The 16,397-nt window shown below is 37.2% G+C and overlaps 1 protein-coding gene across 3 annotated transcripts in view; it reads right to left on the reverse strand.

The window, feature by feature from the left end:
* Nucleotides 1-16,397, reverse strand: part of MYO16 (myosin XVI) — a 402,721-nt gene that overhangs the window by 285,099 nt on the left and 101,225 nt on the right. For all 3 annotated transcript variants that reach the window (XM_074815323.1, XM_074815322.1, XM_074815321.1), the window contains exon 2: nt 14,989-15,252. In XM_074815323.1, coding sequence (XP_074671424.1) covers nt 14,989-15,214 — 226 coding nt within the window. In that variant the 5' untranslated portion in view covers nt 15,215-15,252. The remainder of the gene's footprint in view (nt 1-14,988; nt 15,253-16,397) is intronic.

The raw sequence follows: 16,397 nt of genomic DNA on the forward strand, positions 1-16,397 counted from the left end.
ATACATACTGGAATCTTTATTAGTCTCCCTGATAGCTGATGGATGATCTGGATGTCCAGAAGGGAGAGAAAATTGCCCACAGACAGGTCTGCATAATCTCGTCCAGTCAGTGCTGCCCTGACTGCAAGCTCAGCCTCCTGGAAATCATCCTGCTTCCACTCACTCTTATCCTACAGCTGTTTCTGTACGCTTGCAAGTACAGTGAATTCTGGCTAACACCTTCATTTTCCCACATCAGTGACAGCAACCACCACTACCAATATGCCAACAAAAAAAAACAACACCTAAAAAAAATCAGCAATGACCACATAATCACCCCAAGAACAACAAATCATGTGTATAAAGCCAGCATGGAAGGAAAGAGCTATCATGAACTGTGACTACCACTTCCTTAAACCACCTCAGAATAAGCAAACGAAAACATCTCTATGTATCTGTTTTGAGGTAAGGCTATCACATTTGGGCAGCTGAAAATTGTAGCAATATAGACTTCACCTGATTTCAATGCTCAGTATTTGAAATACAAAAATCATACAGGGAAGCAGGGGACTGAAATGACAGATTCATAACAGTTCATGTAAAAGCATATTCCATCCAAAGAGACAAACCTGAAGAGCAAACAGTTCTGCATTCAATATCGCCAAGCTCACAGATGGCTATGCCTTCAAGCCAATCTTATGTAGGGTTAACCTAACCTGGGTTACCAGTGAAGCATTTGAGGATCTGGGGAACCTAGGATGAGATGTAGGAGAAACAGACCTTCTGTGTCATATTTAATACTCAATGTCTCTTCTTTGACACCAGTAAGCCTCTAGAAGGGCCAAATTATCATGCCAAATCTGAGGAAACCGGTAAACCACAAAGCAAATTTTGCTTTACTTATGCTTTATTTAAGCTTTTACAGGTATGGATTGTCACAGTATGGACTGCAGTTATAAGCCAGCATGGAGTAGACAAAATTATACTCACACAGCACCTGATATAATCATGTCTTTTTCATAGCTTATGGAAAGCAGAAGTCTGACATAAAATTTGATGGTTTAATTTGGTTTTGAAGTAGAATTATGAATTGTTCCCCACAGGAATCTCTGTTTTGCTTAGTCTGTTCTTCCACTACAATAATACGAGCTGCCTTAGTTCAATACTCTAGATAGCTCAGTCCTCGCCAAAATTCAGCATGATGTCCTGAAGTCCTTTCTAGCTTGACCAATTTTGCAACTCCGTAAATTCAGCAATCTTGATGTGAACAAGTGGAAGAAGCAACCAAAATCACATCACCTGACAGAAGAGTGCCTCTCAGTTCTAAGTGATACCACTGACTCCATGCCTATATAGAGCCACACACTAGGTTTGGGCTGCAGTGATGAGCTGCAACTGCAGAGGCTCAAGCTTCCCAAGTGATATGCAATAACACACTTTCTCATTTGCTCCATCTACACACCTGAAATGTATCATCTGGCACATAAAGCTGACAAATCAAGAAGCATCCAGGAAGAACCCCATAGTAGAAGTGCCTAAATTACTAATAGAGAAAGTTAACCTAAGTCACCAATAAAGAAAAAGATAAGGACTAATCCAAGAGAACCTGAATGTATATAATCAAAACCACATATACAGAGAAAGAGTGGGATAATAAACTAATTATTATGTAAGTATTAGTAGAACTATATGAGCACTCTACATCTGTTGTTTTCTGTCCAACTTGTATCATTCTAAATATTTGTACCATAGGATTTTTAGGCAGAGGTTTAAAAAGCAAAAGTCTAAAGTTCATCCCGTACAGGAACAAAGTGAAGCTAGTGACGTTCAGATGGCGATTATTAAAAGGTTTGATAGCTGGTGCCCTCTTATAGGATGCCTCCTTAGTAGATTAAGAAACAAAGCAGCAGTTCAAATTTCACACATATGCTTCCAGCTTTAAGAACACTGCAAGTCATATTTTCTGTACTGTCAATGGGTAAATGTGGATGTCTAGATAAAAATACTGCTATATGCCAACAATAGTTGTGATTGCTAAAATCTGGAGCACAGACCTTAGCTCAATGATTTAATGCTGCAGCTGTCATGTTTGCCTTTTGAGTCTGAATGTAATCAAAACCCTAAACAGTGCACTGTGTGAGAAATTACCTCCCGCAACCATTGCATTGTTTGCCCTGTAAAATGACAGCATGTACTGCTTCAAGGTCACAGATACACTACAATGTAAGAGAGAGTCATTGGAAAGAAACACGGTAAGAAAGCAGTATGCAGCCCCAGGCTGACTGACTGTCTGAATTTTACCTTGAACCTTTTACATATGCTTAAAATCCTTGTTTAAAGATGGACATTTAGATATATTGCCAATTTCACCTTAACTACTCACCTTCCCACCTTCATTCTTGGATGCAATTCACAGAAACACAAGCTAAATTATCCATTCCCTTAGATTCATTGATTGTATTCTTACAAGCTTCAGTTCCTCCACTGTAATAACCTGTTACTGTGATGGCTGCAAATAACAATAATCAAGAAAAATCAGTTGTCTATTCGTTATGCCATATAACCTTTTTTACTCATTTCTCTCATAGCTATAGAGCTTGTTCACTGTCAGCTTGAAGTGCAAAAGGTTTTAACAGCTGAAAAGCCTTGCAGACTGAGTTAAGATGATACCTCAGTGTATTGAGAAAAAAAACCTTCAATTCCTTTGTCAGAGAATAGAACAATGACTGAAATAATAAGCAGTATATATTTTGTGTTTAGAATTTTTGTTGAGGAAGAAAATCTACTAGGCACTATACAAATAAACCTGGCTCTGCCTCTGATATATTTGTGTTTTTACTGAAACTGGTACTACAATTCAGGCAGAAGGAGAGAGCAGAGTAACAGAAGAAGCTTAATGAGATGGGACTTAGCAATTAAAACATAATTTCCTGCATTTAGTGTCTCTGGCTATATTCCTTTAGTTCTACCTTCAGAGCTTCTAGAGGAAGTTACTACACTTAGTTTTTCTGCTTCACAAAACCTCCGAACAAACTCCATTTTCCAAAAGCTCTGAACAAATGTTCTTCTCAATCTGGCAATTAATCTGACAGTGATAAACTGAAGTCTGTATGTTGCAGGATCCCAAAATAAGGTCTTTTCCCAGTCTTATGCTTAAGTATTCCATTTTACCAGTGTTAACAATGTAAGTGTATACCCTGCTGGAAAAAAACCTCTAAAATTGAATTGAAAAAATGAAAACATTTTTAAGGAATTATTAAAAGTGCAGTTGATTTTTTGTAAATAACTGTGTTATTGCTTTAAAGTCTTGTTCTTAAAAGTAAAGATGGAAACAGAAAAGGTTATTCTCTATTGATTTCTGTAGTTTCCCAGCTTAATTTCTATGATAATCTGTGACTGAAATGAAAACATTTTAAAGTGATATTGAAAGCTGAATACAGAAAAGTTTTGTGCTGAAATATTATTGGAAATCAATCTGAAGCACAATAAATACATTGAAGAAGAAATCAACTGCAAATTGCATAGAAAAGATTCTATTCTTACTATCTTTTTATTTAACAAGTATAGACTAGGGTATTCTGCCATCACGGCAATCTTTCTTTTTAATCAGTATGACTTATAACAATATCCAAGGAATATCAGCAGTACCTGCTACTCAGTGGATGCCATCTTTCACTGAGAGAATAGGCTTCTGAATGCTGCCAATTTATAGCCTTGCATCCCACTTCATGATGCTGGAAAATCAACTGCGAGTCCCCTTTGAAATGAATAGGAAGAATGCCAGGTGTCAATTTGTTGGTTGTTAACGGCTTAACGACCCTTTATTGGCATGACAGTGAATTTATGAGTGATTAGTCTTTGTGTTTCTTGAGGCTTTTGGGTGCCAGAGCATGCTAAAGTTGAAAACTTTTTATTATTACATGGAAAGAAAGATCTTCTGGAGAAAAACACCAACAGGGAACTATAACTGAGCTTGATAAGTTTAAAATGAAAAAAAAAGGACAGATTATAAAGGTTATCTGTTTAGAAGATTATACTCTTAAAAGCTGGTTTCTTGTGTAGGGGTAATGGTCTTCTGAGTATTTTTTCTTGACATTTTAGTTTGTGAAAGCATTTTGAATTAGACCCTGATCATGCAGAGTCATGAATAATTTACATATTGACTTGTCCCACTGAAGAAAAGTTTTATATCATCGTCCACCAAAATAAATAGTTCAGAATTTTGAAAATGTCTTCAAAAGTAAATAAGTAATTCTTAGAAAAATTTATGTATTTTTACTACAGATTTCCTCATAAATATTATGTTTTACACTTGTAAGTGAGGCAACATTTAAAACCATGATTTCTAGTTAACCAAATGTGTTCTTGGTTGGATTTATAGGATTAAGCTTCAAGAATGGACTTATCTACATACAAAGCAAGCAATTCAGTTCCTACATTTTAGAAACCCGTGATTCAAAGAAAAATCCAAAAGCTAAGTTTCTAGAAACCCTGAATATTAGTAAGAAGAAGGCATATTCTTCAGAGGTGATCAATAAATCCTTCAGGGTGAACTTAGAGACACCCAAAAACATCAAATGGGAATCACTAAGTTCAAACATGTTTCTCAGGCTTGATTTATTCAGAGCTTAAACATGTGAAACGGAGCTGCAACTAGTCTAGTGTATGCTCCTGTTTTCAAAATACAGTTAGTAGCAGGGATGATGACAACATCAAGGTTTTTTGTACAACAGCTTACTACGCAGTCAACTTTCTACAGTTTATTATACTATAAGCAATATCACCTAGATTCAATTTGCCTCTTGGGTCCCTTCTCCATAAGAAAGCCATGCCAGGCTAGACACTGCTCTAGAGACTTGAGGTGTGGGGCTTGGGAGAGCAGAGGAGAAAAGAGGCAGTGGGAGAGAGAAATGCACAGACCCCAAACAGCTCTCAAAGCAACCCACAGGCACAACCTGTAGGCTAGCAAAAGTGGGTGGACAACAGCTCCAACCTCAGCTGTGTGGAGAAAAGGAGGAACCTATAACTTTATTTGATGGTAAGACAGATGAACTACATTTGGTGTGAATCCCCCTACTAGGGGGCGACCCAAAATAGAGGGATGTTTTGTCTTTAGTTCCCTACTTGGTACAGGCAGAGGATAGCTGTTCAAATCAAGACATGTGCAGAAACAAAAACAGCAGCTGAAACAACCCAGGATGATTTCAGGGCTGAGAAAAGTAGCCAGGGAGCAGAGGCACTCCTGCAGTTAGGCAGTCTACAGGGAGAACAAAAGGGCTAGATAAAATTTACACCATCAAGCCTATCCTTCACTTTATTGATATTTTTTTTCTGTGAGTTTTACTTTTTCCAATTAATTACGTGTTGTATATTAGGAATCACATATTTTTATTGACAAAAAGTAGTTTACCATTCAGTTCTCATCTCAGCTTTACCAAATTACTAAAAATGTAAACGCAGGGACAAAAAAACACAAAGCACATATGGAATCCTGTAGGAATTCAAATGTATTCAGATTTCATCTCCCTGTGATTTTATGATTGCTTTTGAAATGGGCTGTTTTAATTACTTAACATCTGTTACCCAGTAACTAAAGGCATTATGTTTCCCTGCATCGTAACAAAAAGATGCCTTGTATTGCTGAATTCAGCGTACATGGAGCTAAACAGGGTTAACAACCATGCTGAACCTATAGGATTGAAGACTTGCTCTGGTTTGAAATGTGCCTCTCCCTTCTGGGCCTTCAAAACAGCTTCTTCATTAGTGGGTGGATTGAGATGGTTGATGCTTCATTTTTCTAGATACAGATTAAATCACTAGCACCATGTCTGACAGTCAGCTGTGTTAGTGTCTTCCAGAGTTACAGACATATGAGTTCCCAATACAGAATGCATGTATTTGTCTGTCTTGTGGATAATTTACAGTATACATTCTTCCTTCTTTTCAAGAGCCCCAATTGGGGAAAATTTTATGTACTTCATTAATTTCATATGCTCTGAATAGTCTCTTGACTTTACTGTTCAGTGTCTAGTGTTCATGTCTCTTAAGGATTGGACAATAAATATTAAATTGTATAAATTATCATACATATGTACTGTGATTTCTTCTACAATAGCTCCTAGTAAATCAACATTTGCCAATAGTCACTTTTAGATTATCATCTAATGCACAGATTTCTCCCATAATTCAAAGGAAACTAACTGTAAAATCCAAAATAGGTCTGTATGGGCAAACCTCCCTGTTATTACATATATAGTGAATTTCATATATTTTCCCCATAGGAAGAAAAAAAGACGTTTAGATGAAGTTTAGAGTGAGAGTAAATAGTGATCTAAAATTAAAATATATTAAATAATACTAACACAATCCTGAAACAAAGCATTATAAAACCTGAGAAATCTATTTGTGTTTAAAATTTTAGAAAGGACTGAGCATGTTAAAGTAACGCAAGATTTAATTTTTTTATTTTGGGGGCTTCCTTTTGTCATGAAGGTTTACATGTGCATACTAAATACACTACAACTGTTTATCATTTTATCCTACTCAGGGTTGGAATGACTGGTGAAAGTGAGGTTTCCCAAAAGAGAGTGTAAAATCAAGAGCACATAGAAAGTTGGGAAAAACTACTCAGATTACACAACCTAATCCTGATTCACCAACCCCGTTTATATTTCTGGCCTTTATGCTCTTGGTGTGATACATGTATAACAAGGTTATATACATAGTAAAATACCCCATGCATTTAATATTTCTCATAATATCACTTACAAAATTTTACCCCTGCCTCTTCAGAAGGCTGTAGCTGAGACAAACAGTATACAAAATAAATGCTAATTAAAGTACCTTTGGGAGGAGAAGGGAATGAAAGAAGCTGATATTAAACATTAATCATAAGAAACAAGGCAGGATGATTTTTAAAGGTGGAAGTAAACAAGAGTGGGTTATTGTAATTTGGGATGGCATAGAAGATCGATCTGAACTTTCACACAGAGGTCCTTCTGTTTTCAAGGCACCTTTTTTTAATTTAAGATGGGTTTTTTTCCTAATTTAAGTAAACTCTGTCTTCAGAATAAAGACCCAACTTGGCAGATTTAATGCTACTGCTATTTTTCACCTCTTTCCTAAATATTAAGCATAATAATGTGTTTTATTACTTTGTCTTTCTGTAAATCTGTTCTATTACTGCAGTTCTCTGTCTTTAGCAAACATATTCTTTTACCTTTCAGTCTTGTCTAGTAGCAAAGATGTCGCTGAACTACTGACACACAAATTTGGTGAATTTTAAAAACAAGGCATTGCCATGCTCAGAGCCTCTCGTTCTAACCACTCATCCCAGCACATCCAACAGGTAAAATCAGAAAATCTGCCTGCAATCAGTTTGAGAAGAGGTGTCATTGAACATCTAAAAAGGTAGGTTCAAAGTCAGAATCCCAAGGGTAGACAGGCTAACTGAATACATTCCCACTCTTCTTAATTATAAAAATGTTTGCGATGAATAGTCTACATTACACACTCCCAGCAGTCTTCGTTCCTCAGCCTCTTCCTCCAGTTTCCTGCTGCCTGACAACAGGCTTCACCTAATGGGGTCTTATGTTCATGAACCTGTCACTACTGCGGTCCTGGCTCTTCCAACTTTTTAAAAAGACTGCTGGTAACTCTTAAACCTGATGTCTGAGGATCAGTAAGTTTGCCCTGATATGTTTGCCAGACACAGGCAGTGCAACCCACTGTTTTCCAGAACAACTTGTCTGTAACCAACCAGGCTGCTTGTACTGTAAAATCATATCAGTAAAGCATAAGCAAGCCTACTGTAATAAGATGCAAAGATAAGAACTCAGTTAGTAGATTTGGAAAGAATGCAAGGAAATAGTAAAAAATGTGGTTTATTTCAACTCAGTTTCAGCCTCAGTTTCCTGTTTCAGATTATATTTTTTCTGTGAATAGGAATGGTCTCTATAACATCTATGACGCATTTTCCTAACTACTGAAAACTAATGGCCAGCTTATCTGCCACCCCACATTAAAGACAAATTCTTCTTTTGAACAGATTTTGCTTTCCATTCTGCTGGGCCCTTTTTATAACCCAAAGTTGTTAGGATGCAAATTACACTCCACCACCAGCCCAACCTGTAGTCCCTTTATGCTTCCTTACACACCCTTTTAATCTATGTAACTGAAATCTATAATATTGTACATTATACAGTGCTCACGAAAAATAACTAATACTAGTAAAACTTTCCATTACATTGATTATTCCAATCCTCTCAAATATCATGATACTACCAAATCCCACAATAGGATTAAATCTTTCAAATGGCTAGAGGTACTGGCATCACAAAGGGTAAGTGAGACGGGATCCCTGTTTTTTTCTCTGCATTAAACACTACTCTGCAGCCAATCTGCTGGGGCTAGGACCCAGTCCTGGAACACCTCCCCCAGCAGTGGACACTACAGCAAAAGTATGATATTGGTATCTTCTGCTTTTTAAACCTCCTTTTCCATGCATCCCCTGGTGAGAGAAGGGAGAGTAAGGCTGTGCCTAGTCACTGAAGAAGCTCAGGCAGTGTTAACGAGGGCTGAGTAAAACACAGTCAGGCTCAACCTCCACGGAAAGAACCAAGAATCAATATTACAGATGCAGCATTAGTGCTAACAGTCACTCACTTTGGTATTGTGGCTAATTAGAATCACAATGTTGCCACAGGATCATCATATTGCCCATCAAAGGGATGAAATAGGCTTTAACTAGGTTTAGGAAATCTGCATTTCCCTTTTGAAATGCTGATTTTCACAGGAGTACCTCTTTTTTCTCAAGACTGAGTTGCTGACTCTCTGGACTTCCCACCCTGCCAGCACGGCAGACCTTGTGGTATACATCATGACTACACTACAACTTAGATTTTTCATAAAAAAAGATAATACATATACAGAATTTCTGATAGTCCTGTGGTTTGGGTAATGCTGCAGGATGTCTGAAAGGCTGGGTTACAGAATATACTGAAAAATGACTGAAACTAAAGCCTCTGTTAGATTTCGGGTACAGGACTGTCACATTCACTTTTAGCTACTGTTTTCATCATGGCAAGTCATGCTCAAAATGTTCTGTTATCTGTCAGTTCATGTTCAAAAATCACCTCTTTCAAAGCAGCCACTGTTTCCTATTGTCAGCAGCAATAATTCCACCATTGCTTCAGGAAGGATGCATATCCCCTATTCTCGAGAGGCCAAAATACCAAGATCTGTTTGGCATGACTACCTTGTATTTGAAGCAGAAACTCAGGCCCAGATTCACTCAGTTTATTTCCTGATTGCTCAGTTTATTTCCAAATTGCTTGTATTGTGCCAAATTGTGAGTCTAAACTGATGTGCAGGCTCAGCAAATACTAGAGTATGTGTATCAGAGAAGAAAATCTGAGTCCACGCTAATGCTAAGTGCAAGCATGCCTATTTCACAGTGGGAAGGAACGGGATGCAGAAGTCTGCTTGGCTACATCTCCCAGTTTGCAGTAAAATTATATGTCCATTATTAATAGAGATTTAATATCTCACAGAACAAAGCTATATAGGATTTAAAGGCAAATGAACTACAGGTATTCCCCTGCCAGCAGTAGACATGTACAAAACCAGCATCATAAAACACAGTGCACTCACTTATTCACCAGTTTCTGCTTCTATACATGTCATCACCAAGAATGACAGTTGCAGAATCCTTCAAAATACTCACTGTCAGTAGTGTAGGTGAATGTGGAACACCAACAGCACTAAAAAGCATATTACTTTAAAAAAAGAGAAATTGCAGGAAGCTGCAAGGAGAAAGAGAAGGAGGATTTCCCTTCAATCTCCCTGGGTCAGATAAAACACTAAATATCAGTTAGGAACAATAATTTTTAAAATATAATTAATAACTTTAAATGCCTCCAAACAGAACAAAGATACAACACTTTCCTAGCTTTTAACTTTGTGAGAAATATAATGAGTATATATTTCATTTCTAAACTTTAGATAAAGCAGATCAATGGTAAAAATTTCTAAAAGCCCATTCTAAAATTAATTTTAATGCAAACTAATGATCACATCTATTAGCATGCAGTATCAGAGATGCATTTTGTGCCCAGTAGCAGCTGCTATAGCAATTTTGTAGAAGATATATTGCATTCTTCATGAATAACAAACACAATGCATTCTTAAGAGTGAAATTCTGATCGGACTCAGGTGTGAAATGTCTCTGCACTAGCCCCATTATAAATTAATCTTTATATATATTCATGGTATCCAATTTATCTCACCTACCAAACCAGACTACTCACCATTTCAAAATGTGCTGTCCAGTCTATATAGTTTATGATATTCCATAAGAAATAAGCCCCTGGACTTCACTTGGGAAGCTGTTTTCATCCTATTCTACTGTTGTGTCCTCTTTCCACTTTCTATACTTCACTTTTTGCATTTCCTTCATAGAACTGCAAAACATCCCTCTCTAGCCATCTTTTACTCCTATAGAATAGGTATTGGTTTCTGCTGAATTATTATCAGCTGTACTCAAACCTGTTCAGATGGGAGCATTGCTTTATCACTCTCACAGGTCTTCATCTCCTCCTTTTTAAACACTCTATAATTCCTCCTGGTTTTTTTGCTCTTCCATGAGCTCCACACAAGGTATCCACATTTTCTACAAAATCAGTATGTGTAAGTGACATAGATTTTTTATAACCAGACCCCAAACCAAGCAAAACTATTCCAGGATTCACCAACAAACAAGATTCTACTTAAGTCTCAGAGGACCACAAGACAGTCAAGCAGACTTTGGAAGCACTTCAATTTAAAGAAGGGAAGAAGTACATAGTTGTGGGTAAAGTGTTTAAGAGCCCAAGATTTGAAAACAATTCTTAAATACATCTAAAAATTGAAGAAAATAGGCCCAGATGCAATTCTCTGTGGATGAGTCTACTCTTTTGTAATTCTGTTGTTGAATATCCTCTTCCAAGGGTAAAGCTGGAAGAAAAATGTATGAATCCCAGAATTTTAGCCTTGAGAATTTCAGTTTCATTTTACAAAAATCCCACACCTAGAAAGCTATGAAGCCTGAGGACTTATAAGCAATTTGAACTCAAGGATCACAAAAACCAGTACTAAAACATTTACAGTCTCATCACAAAATTGACTCGGTCTATGTGTATCCAGTTATTTCATTTAAAGTATACAGGTTGCACAGTCTTCTTGGACACCAGACTGCCCACATATCCTGAATGGCAGGATCGGGCTTATTCACAGTCAGATGAGTTACATTATACCTTGAGTGGAATTCATCTCTTCAAAGCCATTGCACTTCAAGCTCACAAAATTAATTACCCACAAGGAAAGGTGTCTGCTGATAGAATTGAGTCGACTAGAGCTATTTGAGTACTGAATATGTTGTACCACACCTTTACACTTGTTATTAAATACCTCATTAGAAACAAAATGTCTAGTTTGAAAATTAAATTATCTCTGAAAAAGTAAAGACATTCAAACTGCATTAAAATATCCCGCTGATGATTATTAATGTTGAGTAAACAAAACTGAATTTTTTAAATTTGCTGAGTTGTCATCTTGATTACTTTCAGCATTTATTCCAAAATATACAATATGCAGATCAGTATGAATCCCATTTTTTTTACAGGATAACAACTTATCTTTACATACCAGATGTGGGTTTATTCTAAGTCATTAAATTATTATTTCTAAGTCACTTTAAGGTACTTCTCTGCTGCTTATTTGCATTGAGCTACTTTTTAAAAAATGTTTGTTCAATGCCCAACTTTTCCAAAGAGAAGTATTTTTTAAATACTTATTGCTGAATTTGGTTCTCTATATTCAAACTGAGTGTATTTGGGCATGCTGTTGATTACTGAGCATGTGCAGTAAAAGCCAGATCCTGGAGCCCAGATATGGATTTATGGAAAGAAAGGAAGGCTGACAGGCTGTTAAAACCTGTCTCCCACCTTTGTTTGCTTAACCCAGTATTGCAACCTCTTTCTCCATTCCACAGGATCTTTCAAAAAGCAGGGAGCTAAAGAGATGGTGTGACATTTGAAAAGCCAGGAAATGTGTGTTCATTCCGACCTGCAGCTTTATATTACAGTCATTTCTACCTTAGGACCTGGTGAAAGGGAGGGTTCAAATTTTCTTTTTCACACCACAGCTGTATTTATTTCAGCTGTACAGATAAAGTTGATGTGAAACTGCAGTGAGATGGAGGATACTCCATGCAATTATCAGGGTTCATCACAATTAGTTTACTGGCTATATATATACATTAGTAAATAGTGATGTGGAATATGAATGATGAATGTTGAATGAATGACTGAAATATGAATAAATAGAAAAGAGAAACAGACAGTGCCAAAAGGCCAACTTCCCCAGCTATACCTGTTTCAGTAGGATTACTTCAGTCCATGTCTAGCCTGCCCTTACAGATTGAAAGCCCACTATTGTTTGGAGGCACTAGGTGTGCTTCCAGGCCACACAGAATCATAGAATAACAGGTTGGAAGAGACTTAAAAGATCATCTGGTTCACCCTTTCCTGGAAAAAGCATGGTTTAGACAAGATGGCCCAGGCCCCTGTCCAGCTGAATCTCCAAAGTGTCCAATGCTGGGGAATCCACCACTTCCTGGGGGAGATTATTCCAGTGGCTGATTATTCTCATTGAGAAAAATTATCCTCCTGTGTCCAACCAGAATCTCCCCAGGAGTAACTTGTACCCATTACCCCTCATCTTTTCCACATGACTCCTTGTAAAAAGGGAGTCTCCATCTTCTCTGTAGCCACCCTTTAAATACAGGAACATGGTGATAAGGTTTCCCCTAAGCCTTCTCTTCTCAAGGCTGAACAAACCCAGTTCTCTCAGCCTTTCCTCATATGGCAGGCTTCCCAGTCCTTTGATCATTTCTATGGCCCTCCTCTAGACCCTCTCCAGCCCGTCCACACCTTTTTTGTATAGCAGGGACCAAAGCTGAACACAGTATTCCAGGTGTGGCCTGACATGTGCCCATGTTGATGCAACCCAGCATTCTGGTGGCTTGTTTTGCTGCTGCAGCATGTGTTCACTCATATTAAGCTTGTTCAACCATCTTCCAGTTCAGTTTTGTCTGAACGGAATCTAGTTTGCATGCTCCATAAATCAAGACCAAACATAGTAAATGGATATGATATTTACTACAAAAGCCTATGTCTAATTTGAACCAAAATCCTAATGTATATTCACTAAAGAGTCATGGTTGCATGTTCCACTCAGCAACAATAGTAGGAGAGTAACTTTTATGTCTATGAGTTTCAATTTATTTTTTAAAAAATTTTTGTTTTCACTGGCTCACACGATAACAGTTCTTAGTATAGCATTATTCACCTCAAATCAAACAGTCTTTGGGAACATTTTGCTAAAATCACAACAGACAGGCACTTGCAGGTCCTCAAACTGCTTAAAGACAACAATCACACTTTTTCATAGTCCTGGGAAAGGACCACAGGCACCAAATTCAGGATAATGTTGTTAGTCCTACTGGGATAATCTGCAGGCTCTTTGAGCTCCTTGCTTCTGGGGACCTATTTTATCCGTTTCAAGTTCAGAACACCATCCCTGTTTTTCCCACACCTTACTTTCCTCTGCCTGACGTATCTTCCCTTTATGTTCATGCTATTCAGCCTCAGCAGTTACTGAACTTTATGTTCTGATTCAGGTGCAGCTCAAGGCCACATATGGGCAACACAAAGGACTGTTGATGCCCCATCACCACTCCAATAAGCAAGCTACATTTCTTCAGCATAAATGTCAAAAATAGCCTCAAGTATCTGACTTTTACAGAATGCTAAAAGTCATATGTAGTATTCTGCTTGGGTTTTAGAGAAAGTTGGGAGCCATGGGAACATGGAGGAAGAAGATCTTCACTTATAATCTCTGTACTTTTACACACTAAGAGAGTGGAATGAAAAGTTTTGAACTTTATTTTTAACTTAGTCATAAATGAAGCCCTGGGCACTCCCTTGAAGAGAAGAGCTCTGATTCATTTCCTATATAGATCTAAATGTGTAGGACTATACCTCAGTGATAAACAATGATAGTTAGAGCAAATGCCCATTAAAATGAAGAAGTGAGTAAAAAACCCATACCAAATCAAACTGATAAAAATTAGGAGAAACGTGTTAATTTGTTTGCATGATGTGACTCTATTTCAGAGCCTTCCTTATTCAGGTAGTTTTGTGCTAATGTGATTACAAAAAGTTGCCATGAAATCTGTTTGCAAAGGGGTTGCTAAAAGCATTGCATCCATTATTTTCTTATATCCCTCCCATACAATGGTATGGGGATTCCTGGGGACTTCTAAAACTTGAGACATCCTTACTGCAAGGTTTGGTTCCCTTTTGAGAAGGACATTACCCAATTCCTCAGATTACTATCGGCTGCACCAGAGATTCAAACAATGCCAGGAAACTAAAAAGAGAACCCCTAAAATGTGATTATGTTTTTCAAAAGGATATAAACATAATTTCACAACCAGAAAGATGACTCACTATCTGGTGTGACTATGGGTTAACACTATCTCTTTGCTCTAGCCAGGCCAGTGTCACTAACAGCAGCATTCATTATTCCAGATTTTGGCTAAACTGGAAAAACTAATTTTCAAAGTAACGTGTTAAATTCTATGGCTCATGTAGGTATATAAGAGACCACAGGTAATGATGATCATATTACAGGTTTGAAATACATTAGTTTACATATATATATACTAACCTCAGAATAAACACATTAGGTTTCTGAAGGTTTATTCTCCACACCTTATTCATTTCAGTAACAAGCTATAATATGTTGTATGCAATACATGCCTGTATATTCTATTATGACCATCACTTTACGATTACTATCATGTAAGATTGTATTTTTCCTAAAGATAGGTAAGCAGAACAGAGAAGCTTTTCCTCTGAAACTTTTAGATGTACAAAAAGAAAAATGTAGTTCAATGTTACTAAGTACCTTCTTTATCATCATGACGTATGATTGCATCCTGTATCATATCAGCAAGATTAAAACGAACTTGATGATTCTTTCCATGTTTCAGTTTTTTCACATAGCCCTCCTGTTTCTGGAAAGCTTTTTCTCGTTCATAATATGCCTTTATTTGCTCACAGCGCATCCGCTTCACCAGCCGCTGCCGCTGGCCCAGAGGGAGGGACTCCAGCAAGCACTGCTCAATTTCCATCTCATGGGACCGAAAAACATTACATAGCTGGAAACAGCCTGTAAGAAATTAAAGACAAAGACATTTAGATCATGCAACAGCATGTTTTCAAATAAGCCATGAAACCTCCACTGGTTTTCTTCTTGTCCTTTCTAACCATGGGTAAGTCTGTCATGTGAGCTCCTCCTACTTGACCAGTGCTCACTATAGAGTATATATCATTATCATTTGCTTTTTGGAAACAACACATAATTAATTCCATTAAATCACTGACGCATTTTTTAAATGCTAACTCAGTTCATGTAAACAAATGTGAATACAGGTCTAAAAGTTCAAATGTGAGATAGATAAAATATCTAACTAATTCAATATAATTCAAGTGGCTTGCATTTGCTTACAAACAAAAGACTATTATGCAGTCTGATGCCCACGCTTCCATTTTATTCATTTTCATCTTGCTTTAGGTTAGCAAGTTCCTGTTATTCAGTGAGAAGAAAAATCATCATAACATAATTATAATGAGTTCATTAGCATGCAGTGGGTGCTCAGGCAACTATCCATTAAAAACATTAAAGTCATTTCAGATTCCTAACTATGTCTATGACTCTTTTTTTGGCACTGTATAGAGCCATCCAAATGGAATCTTCTAATGAAACTGTCAGATACTGAAATCTTTGTGTGGAAACTGATCACAAATGTGTTGATTCAGTTAGTCCTAACATTCATAATGTTACCTTTAAGACAGATTCCTCTTTTGTTTTTACCATTTAATCTGAAATAACAGTGACATTCTTTACCAGTTTGTTCTCTTTTCCACTCAGAGTGAAGACCATAAGAGACTATTTGCTGCTAGTTGCTTTTCAGGGAACAGTTCCGTTACAAAAGGAGACTAGTGGACTGTCAGATAATTTTATTGCCTGAGTCCGCAGACGTGAATCCACATCCATCAATGATATACCCACTAACTTACCCTAAAACCTTTTGATGTAGTGGTGGACACCACCCAATCACTTCTGATTCTCATGTTCTACTTTATATACATACTTAAATTTTCTTCATATAAGAGCTAGGTGCCCAAATTTGTAATTTCTAAGGACTGTCAACAGCCTAGATCAGAAAGGTTTTCTCTCCTTAGTTCGATGGAGGAGCTCTTGAAGGAGATGTAGACTCAAGTTACCTTGGACAGTTAAGAAATACCAAAATT

The sequence above is a fragment of the Strix aluco genome, chromosome 2, assembly GCF_031877795.1.
Source record: "Strix aluco isolate bStrAlu1 chromosome 2, bStrAlu1.hap1, whole genome shotgun sequence".
NCBI classification, from domain to species: Eukaryota; Metazoa; Chordata; class Aves; order Strigiformes; family Strigidae; genus Strix; species Strix aluco.